The sequence below is a fragment of the Lepidochelys kempii genome, chromosome 2 (assembly GCF_965140285.1).
Source record: "Lepidochelys kempii isolate rLepKem1 chromosome 2, rLepKem1.hap1, whole genome shotgun sequence".
NCBI classification, from domain to species: domain Eukaryota; kingdom Metazoa; phylum Chordata; order Testudines; family Cheloniidae; genus Lepidochelys; species Lepidochelys kempii.
In genome coordinates this window covers 145,771,481-145,791,965 of record NC_136381.1, presented here as the reverse complement: position 1 = coordinate 145,791,965, position 20,485 = coordinate 145,771,481, and the positions used below count along the sequence as shown (strand labels likewise).

The following is a 20,485-nucleotide window of genomic DNA, read 5'->3' as shown; positions in this document are numbered from 1 at the left end:
ACTCCTCTAGAAAGGCAACATCTAAATCAGACTTATCAGTGCCTTTGCTTCCACTTGTCTCCGTCAATACCAGCAAAATTGAAGTGCCAGATACCTTCATACCTGGCACATACGCGCTCCAGATCAGTAGTACCATTCACTTCAACTGCTGAGTTAGTATCAACCTGCTTAGTACCGCAGGAATTCTGCAACTCCAGAGACACTTCCGTGTGAGATGAGTAGGGCCCTACCAAATTCACAGTCCATTTTTGTTAATTTCACAGTCATAGGATTTAAGAAATTGTAAATTTCATGTTTTCAGCTATTTAAATCTGAAATGTCAGTGTTGTAATTGTAGCGGTCCTGACCCAAAAAGGATTTGTAGCGGGGGTTTGCGATACTGCTACCCTTACTTCTGCACTGCTGCTGACAGCGGCGCTGCCTTCAGAGCTGGGCAGCTGGAGAGCAGTGCCTGCTGCCTGGGATCCCAGATCTGAAGACGGCGCCACCGCCAGCAGCAGCACAGAAGTAAGAATGTAATGGTATGGGATTGTTACCCTTACTTCTGTGCTGCTGCTGGTAGGGCATCTCCTTCTGAGCTGGGCGTCCAGCCAACAGCCACCACTCTCCAGCCACCCAGCTCTTAAGGCAGCTTAGAAGTAAAGGTGGCAATATCGCAACTGCCTAAAATAACCTTGCAAACCCTCCACCCTCCCTCCCCCCCACACCTTCCTTTTGGATCAGGACCCCCAATTTGAGAAACGTTGGTGTCCCCTGTGAAATCTGTATAGTATAGGGTAAAATCACACAAAAGACCAGATTTAATGGGGGGAGACCAGATTTCACTGTCCCCTTTATGGAGAATACAATTAATAGGGGCATAAATGGATTAATTGGCAGCCAGGACTTTCATTCCTTTCCACAGACAGATTCATAACTTCAGTGAATCTGGTGGGGGACAATTAAAGGGAATCCCTCATACCGCAGTAAGGAAGTGATTGCAGCTCCTGGTTCATATGGCAGCTTACATCTTCATGACCAAGCATGCAACACTCTACCTCCACTGGTTCAGAAGGATCTATTTCTCAACCAGAGAGAGTTTGGACAAACAGTTCCCTTTCTGATGAAGAGCTCCTTAGATTGGTGTAAAAATCAACTCTGCGTGCAGGTGTTGATTTCATCTATCTAGTTCCAAAAATGTCTGTAAGAATGGACATGTCACTGTTGGGGTGTGGAGCACACCTCAAAACCCTCACAACTCAGGGCAGATGGTCACCTCAGGAAGTCTGTTTCCATGTTACCCTGTTGGAACTCAGTCAGGAACACATGCCTTCAGTTCCTATCACTTAGCAGGGGCAAATCAATCAAGATCATCACAGACAATATAACTTGCATGTTTTATATCATCAAACAGGGAGAAGCAAGATACCCCTTCCTGTGTGGTAAAGCTATGAAATTGTGGGACTGGTGTATAGCCCATCAGATTCAGATCTCAGCTGTTTACCTTCCTGGAGTCCAGAATGTCTCATCTGATATGCTCTGCAGGTGCTTCTCTCAGGACAACAAATAGGATTTGGACTGTCAAATTTTTCATGGGATGTTCCAAAGGTGAGGACTTCCAGAGGTGGACCTATTTGCCAATTCAGCAACAAGAAATATCCCTTATTCTGATCAACAGAAAGCATAGGTCATCACTCTTTGGGAGATGTTTTCTTCTTTCCTTGGATGAAGAGCCTGTTCTACGTATTCCTTCCAACACCACTAACTGTAAGAGTGATGAACAAGATCAGACAGAGCAAGGCCAGGGTTATCCTTGTAGTATCAACCTGGCTGGGGCAAGCTTGGTATCCTTACCTGTTTCACCTGAGTGTTCAATCAGCATTCAAGCTTCCAACCATCCTTCATCTCCTCTCTCAGGATGCAGGTTGTGTGCCTCACCGCAACCTAGGGATCTTCTGCCTCCAAGCATGGCTCCTTGATGGTTCATGGGATTAGATTCTGCCTGCTTGGCAGGTTTACAACAGGTATTACTAAACAGTAGAAGGGAGTTGGCTCTAATTGCTTACCTTCAGAAACGGAAAAGGTTCAACCACTGGTGTCGTCATTGTCATCGCCTTGTGCCTGAATAGTCTCCATTCTTGGATATCTTGGGTTATCTGCTGAACTTGATGAAATTCAGAGCTATCTGATAACTCTGAATTTCTCAAGGTTCATCTGACAGCAATATCCGCAATTAATTCCCTTTTAGAGGGGTTTTCTATATTTGCTTATCTTGTGTCATCTAGATTTATTAATTAATTTGGGAACCTTTTTCCCCAGGTTGAGGATCTTACTCCAACTTGGGATTTCAACCTTGTACTTAAATGGGACTTCCATTTGAGTCTGTGGCAACCTGCTTCTTGCTTCACTTATCTGTGAAGATGGCCTTTCTAGTAGCAATTTTGTCTGCCCGAAGGGTTGGAAAGGTTGGTGTCTTGATGGCAGACTCCCTGTTTATGGTATTTTTCAAGGACAAGGTGGTCTTATGGCTTCACCCAAAATTCCTAGCTAAGGTGTTGTTAGATTTCCATCTTAACCAGTCTGTTCATCTACTGGTATTTTTCCCTAAACCACATAAATCTCAGCATGAGACCTCCTTTCATAAATTAGATGTGAGACAGGCGTTGACCTTTTATCTGGATAGAACTCAACAGTTTCAGAAATAAGCCTTGCTTGTCTCCATCACAGAAAGATCCAATGGGTCCACAATTTATTCAGTGATTTTTGAGGGGGATCTCTGGGTGTATTATTTCTTTGCTACAATGCAGCTAGTGTTTTACCTTCCCAAAGGATAATAGCACACTTCCACATCTTTGTTCAAAAACATTCCAATATCTAAGAGATGCAGAGTTGCTACGTGGCCCATAGTGCATACTGTTTCTAAAGCACTATACCTTGGTTCATGCTATCAGATCTTATGCAGCACTTGGTTCTGCTTACTCAATCTTGGACTTGATTCCGAAGCTCCCTCCTCCCTGTTGGGGTACTGCTTGGGAGCTACTTGACGTAGAGCACCCATTGGGAAGCTACTCGAAGAAGAGGAGGCTACTCCTTTTGTGCAGGAACTGTGATTCTTTAAGATGTGTCCCCCTATGGATGCTCCACTACCTGCCCTCCTTGCCTTCTGCTTTGAATTGCTTTTTGTTGCATATTCAGATAAAGGATCTGAAGGCAATTTGCCCATGCAACCACCTGTAGCTTCGGTGCACAGCATGAGGTTGTATAGAGCACATGCACAGTCCAAATGGACACGGCTAGTGTAAAATCTCCAATCAAGGGCTTGAGATTCACATGTATCTTGAAGAAAGACAGTTACTGTGAAAGGTGAGTAACCTCCATTTTCTGAGTGTGATGCAAGGCTTGTTTTGGTTTCAGTTTGAGGAGGACTGCTTGAGTATTTTGATTTTGTATTTAGCTTAAGGGACAACTCTCTTTTCAGGTTTGTTTCTGTCAATTTGACTGTTATAAAGCTCACTAGTAATGTGTCCAGAAACTCTAATGTCCGCACTTCTGCAAATTGAAAAATAGAAACATACAACCCTGTAGATCAGGTGTTGGCAACCTTTCAGAAGTGGTGTGCCGAGTCTTCATTTATTCACTCTAATTTAAGGTTTTGCATGCCAGTAATACATTTTAATGTTTTTAGAAGGTCTCTTTCTATAAGTCTTTAATATATAACTAAACTATTGTTGTATGTAAAGTAAATAAGGTTTTTAAAATGTTTAAGAAGCTTCATTTAAAATTAAATTAAAATGCAGAGCCCCCTGGACCGGTAGCCAGGACCCAGGCAGTGTGAGTGTCACTGAAAATCAGCTCGCATTCAGCCTTTGGCACGCGTGCTATAGGTTGCCTACCCCTGCTTTAGACACTGGAAACCTTAAAGGAAATTGTGAATGAATGCCAAGAAATGTGTGTTTAAATGCGAGATGTAGTTAGTAGTAGTATTGGGTAATTACATATAGTATGCCATACTTTTTTAAATAGAATCTGTGCATTGAGTTCCTGTATAGTGTATTCTGGACACTTCACTGACATATTTTTCACCCCTCTTTCACTTAGACAAGGTTTACTGTCCCTCCACCTACCATCGCTGGTCCTCCACTTCCCTGCAGACAGGTTGACAGTGAAGGGGCACCATCTCTGAAAGCTGTTCACCACATGCCCTCTCCTGCTGTTCCCTCTGCATCCCCCAATCCTCTGCCAAGCCCCCACTTGTATCAGAAGGTACGTTTTTGTTTTACTTTAATTTTAATTTGATTCCATGAATTCTTTCCTTAAACTATCCTCCGCTGTATCTGGTGTTGGTCCTAGCCTGTGTAAACAACTTTCCTGATGGTGAATTCTTCATATCTTAACAAGAATGTAATAAGTATTTTGCTTTTTAATTAGACTATATAATTGATAACCCATACTGCAAAGTAAGACCTGTGATCATATCAAGTAAATTATTTATAAAAAAAAAAAAAAAAGAGCTATTTTAAGTAGCCCATTCTGGTTAATACATAAACTGCAATCCAGTCGGCCTTTTTCCTAACCATTCTTTTTGATAAAAGTAGATTAACATCTTAACCTTGCCAGCAGAGGATATAAATCTGAATCCAGTTTCCAAAGGAGCAGTTAGTGGTATAAATGTGGGTACAAGAGTTCATCTTTCAGTTACCAAATACTTGGAGGATTTTGTGCAAGACTGCAAAGAACAATTGTAAATTTTATGAATAGTTACCTCAGTGTCTTCCAGTAATTCAGGTATTCATGAGGCTATCCCCTCAAAACCATCTGTAATTTCTCCTTGCGCCTTAATTATAAGGAAACAGTTCAGACAATAAAATTCTGAGACTACTTTTTGTGCCTTTTTTTTTTTTTTCTTGAGAAGTTTGAGGGCAGTTGTTACCTAGATTCTGTTGAGATCTGAAGGATTTCCTGCAATAATTTGCATTCACAGTTTTTCACCTGTGACCAAGGACTATTAATCGCAGATACTCAGAGCTATATAGACTGACTAACTTGGGAATGTCTCTACAGATGTTTGCTCGTGTTCTATGAGTCTTTTTTTAAAGGATACTTCCTGTGGAAAATGACTCCTTTATTTTTTGGGGGTTCCCCCAGCAGTTTTCTCCCACTCAATATAGCTTGGCCTCCATCTGTAGAGGAGAGGGTCTTCACCAAAGCCCCAGGGTAGATTCCCAGCTCTTGTCAGTAGATAAGCTCCAGCAGCAGCAAAGGTTTACTGTTCCTGTACTCAAAAGAAATTTTGCACTTGGAATGGAAGACAGCTGCCCTTGGGGCAGATTTTCTTGGCACCAGAGCTTTCGTCTCATTTACCCCCTCTTGGAAAAACCTTGGTGCACTTCCTCTTATAACCAGGGGCATAACTGCTCCTGCTTTGTTGTTTGTAGATTGGGGTCATGCCAAGGATTTAGCAAGGCAGCTTTATTCCTGACATAGGCCTACCTCACTCTCAGGAACACAGTCATGCCTCTATTGCAACTAATTCTTTCACTTCGCTGGAAAACAGTTTGGAGATGCAGTTGGGGACAGCAGCAGACTGGCCTCTGAACCAACATTGTCTTTCTGATCACTGATGGAATCTGTATCAGAGCAAAAATCCTGCAAGCATGTTCAGATCAGGGGAGGAAAACTCCCTCAGTTGTCACCACAATGTCAACTACAACTCATATTCCCAGCTCCTGCCCATTTCCCTTCTCTCCCCAGGGCAAGATACACTTGCCTTCCATGTGCTCTGTCCTGAATCAACAGCTTACTGACTAGTTTTAATCTAGTCAGGAGAGGAGATGGGAGGAATCTGTCTGACTGCTTGGATGTGAGCTAGGATTCCATGGTTTCCTTAAAGCAACAGGTCCCTTCTAAATCTTAGACTCAAAGTACCGTGAAAGGAAGCAAGACTATTAGAAAACTCTAACTCTTAATTTTTGTCATATTCACATCTGGCCTGCCTCAGTCTTTCCAAATACAATGATGTGAAAAGACAAACTTGAAAGGACTTTGCTAGTATGTCTTTTGATTGAGCCCTCCTCTAAGAAAGGAAAATGGGAGAGGAATTGATACCTTAAGCTTGATTCTGAAGTAATTAATTGAATTGTTTTTATAATTGCAGACCAACTACAGATTGATTTCTTCATATAATTTATTCTGGCCTTGTCTGGCATCTGCCAGTGCTTCATTGTGCTAGTTACTCATACCATCAGCCCAGCAGTGATATTGCTGCTTTTTCCTAGGATAAACTCTGGCAGTAAAAATCAGGACTGACCAAATAAAATAAAATGATTCTGGAACAGTTCAATAGAGTCTGAAGCGGATAAGAAGAATTACTTTTACCAATCTCTTCCATTCTTAAGGCAGGTTTTAGTGGACATTGCCATCAGTCTTTCTTGGGCTTCTCCCAACAAGAGTTTAAAAAAAAAAAATCCTACAAAGATACCAGAGAAGATAGGTTTGAATTGGGGCCTAAAATCTGGGTTAGGATTGAATATATGTAAAAATGTTCTCTTCAAATGGTGTAGACATGTTAAATGTTTGTCAAGACTGTTTTGTGGGCTACTGTACAAAACATCACCTTTGAAAAGACCAAGAGAGTTGAGGCCATACCTTTCCTTAAAGATGTTGGAAAAGCATGCAGTACTTCAGCATTCCTATTTATAAATAAGTGAACATCAGTCAAGAAGTACTCTTGTTTCTTTCTTCAAGGGTATTAAGTTGTTGGGCAAAGACAGACCTCTCAGAGCCCACCAAGATGTATATGATTTCTAACTTAGTCCACTCATCCATCTGGGATGAAATGCCTCTGTACAGTATTTAGAGTTTCCTTTACTTTCCTATACCTTGTCAGGACAATGTCCTTCAGCCACCTTGTTCATGTGAATGCAGGGTTTCACTTTGACCTACAAAAGACTCTCTGAATTGATAGGCGACCTTGTTAAATGCAAGGTGAATCTTCTGGTTTGGGATTCCCTAAATCATTTTTTAAACTCTAATTCTGAGTTTTTCTCCCTCTTCAGACAGGTGCTTTCCAAATACTCTAATATAGTAGCTTTTACATTTTGCTGACATGGAGAACAGAAGGGAAGGGGAAAAGATGTAAAAACATATCAGAGTTTCAAGGGCATCCAGTGTCTTAAATGCCATCTAATATGGCAGCAGTTCTCAAACTTCAGCAACTCGAGGACCCCCATTTTTATTTTAAATTTTTCGCAGATCCCCAAGGCCCCACCCCAACTCTTCCCACCCCTGTCCTTCCCCTCCCCCGAGCGCACCCTGTCCCCACTCCTCCCCCTCCTTCCCAACACCTCCTGCATGTTAGGGGACCAAGTGTACTCCTGTGGGTCTGCGGACCCCAGTTTGAAAAACAATGTAATATGTCATAATCTTAGGGTACATCTACAGTGCGAAATTATTTAGAAATTATTCTATTCGAATTTCCGGAAGCCTTTTTGGCGTGCAGATGGTGGTGTTGGGTCAGGTTCATGCCGTGGAATGCTGATTCTGGCCCCGGGAAACAAGCACAGATTGGTGGGACTGCGTAGTGTTGCAGGTATGGGATGATTCCCAGTGGCTGAGAAACTTTCGTATGCGTAGCTCCACTTTCATGGAACTTTGTGACTTGCTGTCCCCTGCCCTGAAGCGTAAAGATACCAAAATGAGAGGAGCCCTCACAGTTGAGAAGCGAGTGGCCATAGCCCTGTGGAAGCTTGCAACGCCCGACAGCTACCGATCAGTCAGGAATCAGTTTGGAGTGGGCAAATCTACTGTGGGGGCTGCTGTGCTGCAAGTAGCCAACGCAATCATTCACCAGCTGCTATCAAGGGTAGTGACTTTGGGAAATGTGCAGACCATTGTGGATGGCTTTAATGCGCTGGGGTTCCCTAACTGCGGCAGGGCAATAGAACGCATATCCCTATCTTGGCCCCGGAACACCGGGGTGGCCAGTACATAAACCGCAAGGGGTACTTTTCCATGGTGCTGCAAGCACTGATGAATCAGAACGGACATTTCACCGACATCAACGTGGGATGGCCGGGAAAGGTGCATGACGCTGGCATCTTCAGAAACTCTGGTCTGTTTGAACAGCTGCAGGAAGGAACTTACTTCCCAGACCAGAAAATTACCGTTGGGGATGCTGAAATGCCTATAGTTATCCTCGGGGACCCAGCCTACCCCTTAATGCCATGGCTCATGAAGCCGTACGCAGGCACCCTGGACAGTAGTAAGGAGCAGTTCACCTATAGGCTGAGCAAGTGCAGAATGGTGGTAGAATGTGCTTTTGGATGTTTGAAAGCGCGCTGGCGCAGTTTACTGTCTTGGTTAGATCTCCGCATAACCAATATTCCAATTGTAATTGCTGCTTGTTGTGTGCTCCACAATATCTGTGAGAGAGTAAGGGGGAGACATTTATGGTGGGGTGGGAGGTTTAGGCAACTCGCCTGGTGGCCAGTTTCGCACAGCCAGACAACAGGGCCATTAGAAGAGCACAGTAGGGCACGCTGCACATCAGAGAAACTTTGAAAGCCAGTTTCATGACTGGCCAGGGTACGGTGTGAGAGTTGTGTTTGTTTCTCTTAAAGTTACCCGCTCCCTATATATATATGAAAGGAAATAAAGTCACAATTGTCACAAAAAACGTTCTTTATTATTTGTTGCACAAAAGATTGAGGAAAATCAGAAGCTGGTGGGGTGGTATTGTGTTCGGGGGTGGAGGAGGAGGGAAGGACAGGTCCAGAAACCAAATCAAAATTTAGGATATGTCAGCTTTCTGCTGCTTGTGCAATCCTCTGGGGTTGACTGTGTGCGTCCCCGTAGCCTCTCCCCGCCACCTCACCCCACCCTTGTGTTCTTGGGCGTCTGGGTGAGGAAGCTGTGGAACTTGGGGAGGAGGGAGGGCAGTTATACAGGGGCTGCAGCGGCAGTCTGTGGTCTTGCTGCTTTTCCCGCATTAGATCCACCATACAGCGGAGCATGTCAGTTTGCTCCCCCATGAGCTTGACCATAGCATCCTGCCTGCTCTCATCACGCACATCTCTCCTCTCTTCGTATTCATGTAATGGTTTATGCGACTCCGCAATTGTTTGCCACCGCGCATTCAGCTGGGCCCTATCCGTGTGGGAGGACTACATGAGCTCAGCAAACATGTCGTCCCGAGTTCGTTTTTTCTGCCTTCTAATCTGGACCAGCCTCTGGCACGGAGTAGATAGGAGCCGCGTTGAAACATTTGCACCTGCTGCGGGAGGAGAAAAAGGGAGGGTAGTATTTTAAAAGATATATATTTTAGAGAACAAAGGGGACACTCTTTCTCAGTGAAACAGGCAATTCATAGTACACAGCACATGTTCTTTCTGGACAAGGTCTCATTTTGCCTCTTATACTGAAGTGCTTGCCACTTTGGTGTGAGTAAGCCATCACATGCAGCTGGGCAACAGAATTCAACTTGCAGGCAGCTATGGTAAGCCCTAGGGGCATGCGGGGTTCTGCTTCTTCCGCATTCATTTCAGTGCTTTCAAACTGCCCGGCCCCTTTCCCATAGCAAGCAATGCCTGGTGGGTTTGCCATATAAAAGGAGGGCCTGTGGGCTCTCTGGGATGATCACTTCACACAACACCCTCCTCTCCCTTCCCCCCCCACCCTCCCAACACATACACCCACCCACCATGTGACTCCGATGAGGCTCTGAGCAGGGATGAGTCCTTTAAACTAAACACGAACAGCGCAGCGCGGCTGGGTTTCCAAAATAACCACGTACTGTAGACCGGGCCTTACTCCGACCTGATGCGTTCATTCATGCCTTATATTCACTTCCTCAATTTGCAGTTTCTCTTTGGTGGAAACTGGATAGCAACTTTCTTGGTGATAAATGCCATTGTTGTTGCGGCAAAGAGTCCTGTGGCACCTTATAGACTAACAGATGTATTTGAGCATAAGCTTTCATGGGTGAATACCCACTTTGTCAGATGCATGGTGTTTGTTTTGTTTGTAATGACCATATGTTCACTGTTACCGTCCCTAAATGATTAGTGTGCTATGGTTACTGTTTACTATTTCCCATGAGTACGAACTTCTATACAGAGCAGTGAGTTTATCATGGGAGAATAACAAACAGTTTGCCTGTAATTTTGATTACTCCCATATGAATCTACTGTACTAGACAGACGTATGTATACATACAGGATATGAAATACTAAGTTTGGTTTAACATGGGATTTGATTATCTTCCAGCTGTGGCAAGAGGGGATGGAGCCTGAAGTTAAAATGCCGCACTATCATAATGTCTCAAATTGTGTTCTAGTTTTCTCTTTAGTTTTGGCTGTATTAGTCTGGGGAAGAGAGTGGCCAGTTCATGCATATTGCCAACAGGCTTTTAATTTAAAAGAAGAGAAACTCTGCTTCTACTCAATTAGACTGGATAAGTGAACATGAATGAATATTTCTGTCCAGGGCGATGAATCTAAAGATGCCAAAATTACAGATAAAATTGATATTTTGTCTTTATCAAGCTACAAAGAAGGGACTTACTTCCTGACTTCTGGTCACTCTGTAGCCAGTACCTAATCACATGAGTCTTAACGTTTTCCATCACTCTTCAGCCCCTCTTGTGACACTAGGAGGCTTGCTTTTTAGGGGTAAGAAGCTACTCTTCAGGCTGACTGAAGACAGCAAGCTGTTTGTGATTAAGAGCCCAATACAATTACTCTTTATGACAGAAAATCTAGATTAACTTTGCATCTATTCATGATAAGATTTCTAGTGTTTTATATAGATCTTGGAAATGCTGTGAGAAGGACAATTGTGCCTGCCTTGGATCTCTCCAAACACTGCTATTTTTAATCTATTTGCATCTATAGCTCATTATGTAAATGCAGCAAACTTTGTACAGGTGAGGCCAAGAAGTGCAGCTAGAAGTTGTCGTCTTAACTTTTTGTAGGATTTTTCCACTCTCCAGCTAACAGAATTGCTATGTTTATGGTATATACTTTGGGTTTTTCCTTCAGCCTCAAGTCTTGGTGCTTCATTACCAGAAGTATTTCCTAAAGAGCCAGGATGAACTTTCTGCTCTCTTCTTGAGGATCTGTCTAGAGGGCAACTTTACTAACAAAAGAAACGGATTCATTTATTTACAAACTTTTTTAGAACAGAAAATTTACTGTGTAGGAGCCAAGAGCCTTGGCTTAATTCCTAATAAACATTACCTTGAGTTTGCTACTAATGAGAACACCACTGAACAGCATGACTTGCTTCAAAAGCAAACCACTAAAAATTTAGTGTCTCAGAAGCTGTCTGTTTTTTAAAAAAAAAAAAAACCCTAAAATTCACACGGTACGTTAGTAAAGTTCAGTGTTTGAGCCACAGTCCTTAGATTGATGAAGTAATACTTTTGGCAAATGCTTGATCTTTTGGTGATCGTATATTTGGGTAAACATTTGTTCACTCCAGTCTTCTCCAGAGTTGGTGCTTCAGGAGTTCTGTCTCATCTCCCTGTCTTTCCTGATTTTTTTAAATAAAGTGTAACCATTTCTAGTCTCTGGATTGCCAAAATGTCTTGTGCAAATAATAATGGGTGTATTATCAAGGTCAGGCTTTATTTGGCTAACTTAGGCTGAGACTATAATATGGTAATATCAAGCACCAAGTCACAAATCCAAGAACAAAGCTTTCTAGCTGCCTGATTAGGTTGACTCGCTTTTTTTATATCCTGAATTTTTCATGACACACAGACTTATTCTTTGTATTATCATAGCACCTAGGCCGGTGGTCTGAATGACTACTTCTGGATAAAGGCAGGAATATACATACTGCACCATAGTCCTACACTAGTTCCAAATGAGTTAGTTTAGATTAGGTAAAAATGTGTTTTCTGTTGGCATTATTAATGAGCCCTATCGTGCACTCATTGAAGGAGTCTTCCCATTTACTATTGACCTCAACAGGAGATGGAATGAGCTCTGTACTTCCTGCTACAGTTGCTTTCTTGCCACCCTGCAGCTCATTTTAAACTGCAGCTCGTTAATTTCCCCTTAGGTTTCTAAGTTCACTTTTTTCATCTTTTTCTACTAGATGCAGTCATGTTGGCCTCTCATCTATTTTAATATGTTGTTTGAATAATAAAATATGAGCTAGATAAACTTGATGCAGGCTTAGTTGTACAAATAGACACCGTTTCTAAGATTTACACAATTGCTGTTACTTCGGACTGATGTGGAAATATGTCGTCAATTAGTTGAAGAAACTTAATTATTCTAAGAAAGTAATGGACTAAGTCTTGTAGATCCTGTACACACATGTATGCAGGTGATTTATACTGGTAGTTAAAATTCTCTGCAATTATGAAAGCCTGTTGTGAAGATTTTCTTAAACTAAAATAGGTGGTAATAAAAGGTAATGAATAGATTTGATAACTTAGATTGATAGTGTCCTCCTTTTGAAGATATCCAAATGCACTATAAAATTATTTGTCTGCATGAAAAGGAGCCTCTGGTCATGCTTCATAGCATACTTATTTCCAAGGCCTTGTGATAAACTGACTTGAGCTGACGGTATTATCAAAAGTAATACCTTATTTTGTTTCAAGGCCTCCTTATTCAAGCAATATCTCACTTAACGTGGACACCTGTTCACAGTTAACTTACTATAGGTGAATAGACTATACCCATGTCACCCGAGATGGTAGCAGATTTACACTGTCTGCCATTAAAACTTTTGCCAGCAGTTACTATGCCATGGTATCTGAGAACATAGTTAACACCTATCCCAGGCACAAGGACTTTGTGTGGTATCTCAGATACCAGTGTGGAAACTGCTAGTAAAAAGTAAACATTTCACCAGCAGTAACTGATCCTATATTTAACATTTACTTGTATTCGTACTAAGTCTCTACAAAAAACTAACTAAATGTGAAACCAATTAATCACATCTCTAGTCAATATATTTAGATGAACTGTATATTTAATGCAAAACTAAAGGGTGCTTAGGACACTTGCCTTTGACCTAGTACCTTTACATTTGAGGAGTATACTTCAGAATACACTCCCTTCCGTAATGGTGGTAGTGCAAGCTAGTTTCCACATTTGACTAAAATATACAAGAAACACCCCATTGGAGAAAGATATTGTTACTTGTTTTGATACGTGTTCTGACAATGAGTAGCACATTGAGAAAGTACAGCTGGTTAGAGAATTGATGCACTTTGTTTCAGCTGACTATAGTACTTAACTGAACACTTCTGTATTTTTAGCAGCACAGTGGAATGAAATTCTCTATGAAAGGAGCTCATAATCCTAACCAAGGGAATGGCTACAGTCCAGTCAGCAGTGGAGGTGTGAGGCAGCCAGTTGGCAACAGAGGACACCACCAATATAATCGTAACATCTGGCGAAGAAAAAAACACAGAGACAGTTTGCCTATTAGTCTCAGCAGATAATGGCTAATGCCAGGATGATCTTCCCCCATTTTACAAACTGAAGCTGAGTGAACGATACTAGACGAGGGAATGGAGACCAGCATTCAGCACATCAGTTTGTGGGTGTTGCCAAATATCTGCAACTGACTTTTTGCATGTTTCTTCATGTGGTGGTGAAGTCCATCTTAAAGTAGTTGTGCTTATTTGTGAAGCCTTATTAAATGTGGAAGGGGTTTTTTTTTTGTTTTGTTTTTGGTTTTTTTGCCTTCCCGTTAATACTCAGACAGTGCTGAAGCAGCTCTGGCCTTAGAACTGCAAGGACATTATAAATACTGTAGCTTTTTTTCTGTAGCTACATCTGTTCCTTTGTGGGGATTTTGTTTTGCTCTTTTGTTTGAGGAGCAAAGGAGCTTCAGTCCTTGACATTTTTTTTATTGAGGATAAAATAGTTTTGCTGCCCCTCCTGTTTTAATTTCAAATTTCAGAACTTTTTTGCTCTGTAAATATTGAAAAAGTATAATTTGTGCAATAACTCAGAATTTTTAATTTAATTTCATTTTGTCACATAAGTTGTATCTAAAGGGAGGAGGTGTTTTTTTTGTTTAATTTACAGATCCTTTCCCAGGTTGTATTATCTAAGTTGGGTTCATAGTTTGGCAGTTTGTCTGAGCAGTGTTGCGAACATGACATCATTTTTGGTACTATTTGAGGCTTCTTGATTCACAATGAAAGTGCTGATTTGGCATATGGTTTTATGAAGGTATTAAGCTCCAAAGTGTTTTGACCATGCATTTTAGCTCATTGTCTGGCCTCTATCAGTTGTCTTGCTCTGACCAGTGGGTTTTAATTTATTCCTTGTAATAGACAACAAATCCAGCATTTAAAGTGCCAGAAATGTAACCTCTTGAGGTTGAAAAGGGGTTAAGTCCTGACATGAAATTTAAGAATTGTGAACTATATGCTTCTGTCGGATTTAGTAATGTAACCCATTAATGGTTGGGGCTGAACATCATTATTAAACAAAGGTACCCAGCTTGAAGAATGTGGAGAAAGGAAATATGTTGATTCCATTAAGGAATCTGTATAGCAGTATGCATTCGTTCTGTTAAGAGCAAATATATAAAGTACTTCAGCTGCTCTAAGCATTGCAAGAAGCATCTTTTAATGTATTGGAGGAGAGCACAGCCCAGTGTTGGACACAATCTGTGGCTGGCACTTAATTTACAGATGCATACAGGTATACTATGCAAGTGTGTATTGCCATGACAACCACTGTCTTTGTTAACTTTTTTGAACAAGGAAATATGCATCCTGCCTGACCCTGAGTTTTTAGAGCACCACAGTTGTCCTGGGGGTTAGTTGAATCTCACATGCCCTCTGACTTCCCATTTTTAAAATGAGGGTTCTTAATCCTGCTGAACACTACAGGTTAGTTATCTAAAGTCTAGTTAGTGGGGAAAGCTGAAAAAATTCTATTACCATGACATCCAAATGTATAGAAGTGGAATATTTTAAAACTGATATCTGAATGTTAAGATAAAAATGAGGCGTCTAACATGATGAAGCTTTATAAAGTGCAGTTTGCCTTTGAAGCAGGACTAAACCATATTGTTACTACATCTGTCAGTTGCAAACAGATCTCCTTGAGACAAGAGGGGGCAACATTCCAAAGTAGAGTAGCACATTTGTCTGCAGTACTTAATGATCCAGATTTACCACAAATTATTTTTAAAAAATTGTGAACATATTCATTAACCAATATTTAAGGGCTGATACGTAGGCCTGTACTACTAATCTTTACACACTAGCAATATTGAGCATAAACCTACATTACGGAAACTTCAGAGGCTTTAGTTGGTGTCTTAACTAGCGTTCGTTTTAAAGCAAAATTCATTTAAAAGGAAACAGGTATCATGTTCCATGTCAGTCATGGTGTACCAAATAAATTGGCCTGGCTACTGCTGTGGTTATGTGCTACAGGTTTAAAAAAAATCATGTTTAGATTTTTTTTTGTGTGGACAACAATGTGGAAGCTAAAATTGACATATTTTTATGTAAAATTTTCTATTCTTTGATTTTTAATAAACTTTGGAGACCAGTTGTTGTTGTTTTGTGTGTGTGTGTATAGCTAGGTAGATATTCACAAGAAATCTAATGGAAGGGTTTAATTCACTCTTAACCCCACATTTTAACCTTTATTTCAAACATCTGCTTCAAAATGCTCCTATAAAACAATACATCTATTGTCTTTTAAATGTCTCTTTTAAATGTCATACACCTTCCAAGAACAGTAGGAAGGGAAGATCTGGCTCAAAGGTGCTGAAATGTACTAGCACAAGTGTGTTACAGCATTGAACACTTAGTTGTATTTCAGCGTCTGTAGTGACAATGGTTTTTCATTAAAGCAACCATATATTATAACTTTGGCAAACTGTTCAGTAAATCTTCAGTTAAATTTCAGCTCTGTTTTCTTTGTCCCACTTCATTTGCATAGAATTATTTTGAAGGAAAAATACCTTGCTAACATATAGGTTTTTTTTAGCTTGCCATTTTGCTCTCAGCAACTGGTGCAAGGGTAGGGTTGTCCTGGCAGGCTAAAATAAACGTCAAAGAGAGGTTGCATGCTTAAGGTGAGGATGAAACACCTAGGGAAGGAGTATGGAAGGTATCTTGGTTTCTCATCCAAAGTGTTAACTTAAGATTCCACTGATCTAATGGAGATGGTGTTGCTGTAGTGTATCACATCACCTGTTCAGATGAAAATGCTTTTTGAGAGCAGGAAAACAATGTAATAGTAAATCTCATCAACCCATCTTGTGGTGGTAGCATCAGTGATAGCTATGATGGCAGTTTGAGTTAATTCTTCCTGCCATATGTCAGTTTGTTGCCATACACTCTTTTCTAAGTAAGTTGTCAGTTCTACTTGGACATTGCTTTTCTGTTCTCTTAATAGTTTTCTAATAGTACTGTAGATAGTCCCCTAAGAGATTTAGCCCAGGGGTGGGGCATGTCCCGATCCTTAGGCTTCAAGCATTATGATTGCTGCAAAAAGCCTATGCTGATCAGCAACCCTCATCAAAGCTGCTTGAAGTATTTGGGGGAAACCCATGTTAGCTATATGTGTTGTATCTGCAAGAGCTTAAAGCCAAGAAACAGAAAAGGAGCTGGACATAAGACTAAGAGTGATCCTCATGGAGTTGGCCCTCCCACCAGTCTTCGAGCCGCTGAGATCAGACTACACAAGGAGCACAGCAGCATTGGTGCAAAGTGCGCTGCCAGCACTGCCCTCCTGATGCTGGTCCCGGTCCCTGGTACCTGCTAAGAAGCAGAGGAACCACACCAAGAAAGGGCGTTCCCTGACATCCCATATTGGAAAAGGAAAGTCCAAAGAGGAGCATAGGCCCGTGCTGGGCAGCATGTCTCTGGAGCCCAGCCAGGCACCTGCATCGCCAGCTAAGCTATCTACCGATGCACCATCAAGACGTAGTCATCTCCAGAGGGAAGCCAGCACTGGGGCCCATGCAATGCTCTCCGTCTGTGCAGCATTGCTCCCTCGAACCGCGGTGGTCAACGCTGAAGCAGTGATCTCCAGAGATGCGCTTCCAACCTGCCCCATACCAACCAGAGTTCCCAGCACCGTTCGCCGGACTCTTAGCACTGGTCCCCTGTGGCATGGCATCACTCACCCAATGGTCAGCGCAAAGCCATAGTACGCCACCAGTCTCCAGAATCATAGCACCGGTTGTCAATGCAGGCATTGCTCCTCGGGGCAATGAGGTTCACCGGGACAGTGCTGATCCTGAGGACTTTGAGACCGGTCAGTCCCTAATGCCAAGACGTAGATCGCTGGACTCACAGCACCGATCCCCAGGGTCGAGGCAGTGTTCTCTGCCATCTCATTCAGTTGTCAGAGTTCCAGCACCATTCCCAGAGCGCTAGGTGTCAATCGCTGATGTACTGTCGCTGATTCGCTGAGCTCCACCCCCAGTCCCTGGACAGGCAGCACCAGGACCCCGAGCCCCAGCCGAGCCAAGCCGCAGACACCGGGATGGTAGGCGTGGAGGGGATATGGACGTAACATTGGCACCACAGTTGTCCTCAAGGCAGGAATTTTCCTCTTCTGTCTCTGAGGCTGAGGAGATAGTGGGTCCCTCAGGTCAGGCACACCCAACCAGATCTGGAGGGGCTCCTCCAGGGCCATCAGGCAGAGCATGGCCCCAGGGCCAGTGGCCTACCCCATGGCACTTTTGGAACCCATGGGGGTTCCCCCAGGTATTGAAGAGCCAGATGCAGTGTTTAGTGTCAGGGCCGTCAGGCAACAGACTCCCATCCCGCTCTGGACTCAGTGGAGGTCTCCCATACGCGGGGGATGCTGAGCCAGACCCTTCCCCGCCCTCATCTCCTCGTCGTCCTCACCTAATGAGGCAGTAGTGGGACCGTCCCAGACAGTGCCACAGGACGATGCTAAGGCACACCAGGAGCTGCTAAAGTGGGTGGCGGCACACCTAGGATTGGAGTTGGTAGAACCCTCTGACGCTATTTGACATTCTGGCCACAGTGGCCCCGTCTAGAGTGGTGCTCCCGGTACACTAAGGATTAGTAAAGCTGGTGAAAGCCTTATGGCAGACGCTGTCCTCTCTCCCACCTGTTTCCAAGTGTGCAGAGAGGAAGTATTACATCCTGGCAAAGGGGTTTGAATATTTATATTCCCACCCAGCCACAAACTCTTCAGTGGTCTCTGTGGCCAACGAGAGGGATGGGCAGGGGCCACCCAGCCCAACTCCCAAAAACAAAGATGAAAAGAGACTAGATTTATTTAGCAAAAAAGTTGATTTGTCAATTATTCATCTGACAGCTTCCAACTATTGAGTGGCAAACCATCAGGCCTTACTCAAGAGGTATGATTTCAACGTGTGGCAGTCTGTGGGCAAGTTCATGGACTCGCTGACGGAGGATTCCAGGCAAGAGTTCCTGGCTGTTTTAGATGAAAGGACAAACGTGGCAAGGGCCTCCCTTCAGGCCGCCTCCAACACAGCAGACTCAGCAACCAGATCCATTGCTACGGCCGTGTCAATGAGGCAAGCATTGTGGCTGCTGTCTTTCTGGCTGTCAGAGGCTCAACAATCAATCCAGGTCCTTCCCTTCGATGACCCAGCCCGGTTTGCAGAACAAACATACACAAGGTTACATGGGCTTAAGGACTCTCAGTCCTTGGGTCTCTATACACCGGCGCCTGCTAGAAGGAGGGTCAAGCTGCAGCAACATCAAAGACCAAGCAGTCAGGTGTGACCAAAGCCCTACCACAAGAAGGGCAAGGGCTATAAGCACCATAAAGACCAACAACCAGCCCCTTCTTCCTACTTCGGCTCTTCTCACTACCCTCCTGGAACAACTAGGCATTTTGAGGATGCACCAAAGGGTGACCTCCCAATCTGCAGCCAGGACCCTGCACGCCTCTTGTTTTCAAACCGCCTTTTTGCTTTCCTCCCCACTTGGGCTACTATATCCTGCAGTTTATTTCTATGCCCCCACCCCCCCACCCCGACCCCGCCTTCCCTGTCCCTCTACAGCAGGGGTGGGCAAACTTTTTGGCCTGAGGGCCACATCAGGGTTCCCATACTATATGGAGGGCTGGGTAGGGAAGGCTGTGCCTGCCCAAACAGCCTGCCCCCTGCCCCCGACTGCCCCCCTCAGAACTCCCAACCTATCGGGGAAAAAAAAAAACCCTCCCTCCCCTCGCTCCTTGTCCCCTGACTGTCCCCTCATGGGACACCACCCGTACTCTTTGTCCCCTGACCACCCCTTCCCGGGAAACCCCGTTCCTAACTGCCTACCCCAGGACCTCACCCCCATCCAAACCCCCCTGACCCCATCCACACCACTGCTCCCCAACAGGCCCCCCAGGACTCCCACACCTATCCAACCGCCCCCTGTCCCCTGACAGGCCCCCTGGGACTCCCACGCCTATCCACATCCCCTGTTTCCTATCCCCAGACCGTGCCCCCCCAAAACCTCTGCCCCATCCAACCACCCCGACTGCCACCTGGGACTCCCTGCCCCTTATCCAATCCCCCCGCTCCCTTGCCCCTTACCATGCCGCTCAGAGCAGCAGGACAGAGCCGTGCTACCCAGAGCGCTGTCGGCAAGGCAAGCTGAGGCTGCAGGGGAGGAGGGACAGTAGGGGAGGGGCTGGGGGCTAGCTTGCCCGGTTGGGAGCTCAAGGGCCGGACAGGACGGTCCCATGGGGCAGATGGGGCCCACGGACTGTAGTTTGCCTACCTAGATTCATAGATATTAAGGTCAGAAGGGACCATTATGATCATCTAGTCTGACCTCCTGCGCAATGCAGGCCACAGAATCTCACCCATCCACTCCTGCAATAAACCTATCACCTAGTCTGAGCTACCGAAGTCCTCAAATCATGGTTTAAAGACATCAAGGTGCAGAGAATCCTCCAGCAAGTGACCTGTGCCCCATGCTACAGAGGAAGGCGAAAAACCCCCAGGGCCTCTTCCAGTCTGCCCTGGAGGAAAATTCCTTCCCAACCCCAAATATGGCAATCAGCTGAACCCTGAGCATGTGGGCAAGAGTCACCAGCCAGATACCCAGGAAAGAATTCTCTGTAGTAACTCAGATCCCACCCCATCTAACATCCCATCACAGGCCATTGGGCCTATTTACCATGAATATTTAAAGATCAATTAATTGCCAAAATCATATTGTCCCATCATACCATCTCCATAAACTTACTCAGTTTAATCTTGAAGCCAGACAAGTCTTTTTTGCCCCCACTGCTTCCCTTGGAAGGCTATTCCAGAACTTTACTCCTCTGATGGTTAGAAACCTTCGTCTAATTTCAAGTATAAACTTCCCAATGGCCAGTTTATATCCATTTGTTCTTGTGTCCACATTGGTACTGAGCTTAAATAATTCCTCTCCCTCTCTGGTATTTATCCCTCTGACACATTTATAGAGAGCAATCATATCTCCCCTCAACCTTCTTTTGGTTAGGCTAAACAAGCCAAGCTCCTGGACTCTCCTTTCATAAGACAGGTTTTCCATTCC

At 43.8% G+C, this 20,485-nt stretch overlaps 1 protein-coding gene across 4 annotated transcripts in view; it reads left to right on the top strand.

The window, feature by feature from the left end:
- The window catches only part of TENT4A (terminal nucleotidyltransferase 4A), a 143,405-nt gene that overhangs the window by 82,129 nt on the left and 40,791 nt on the right, over window positions 1-20,485 (top strand). For 2 of the 4 annotated variants that reach the window (XM_073332402.1, XM_073332399.1), the window contains 2 exons: window positions 4,078-4,242; window positions 13,256-15,513. In XM_073332402.1, coding sequence (XP_073188503.1) covers window positions 4,078-4,242; window positions 13,256-13,441 — 351 coding nt within the window. In that variant the 3' untranslated portion in view covers window positions 13,442-15,513. Of the gene's footprint in view, window positions 1-4,077; window positions 4,243-13,255; window positions 15,514-20,485 lie in introns of those variants that run through there. The other 2 variants (XM_073332400.1, XM_073332401.2) reach the window with 2 other exon arrangements.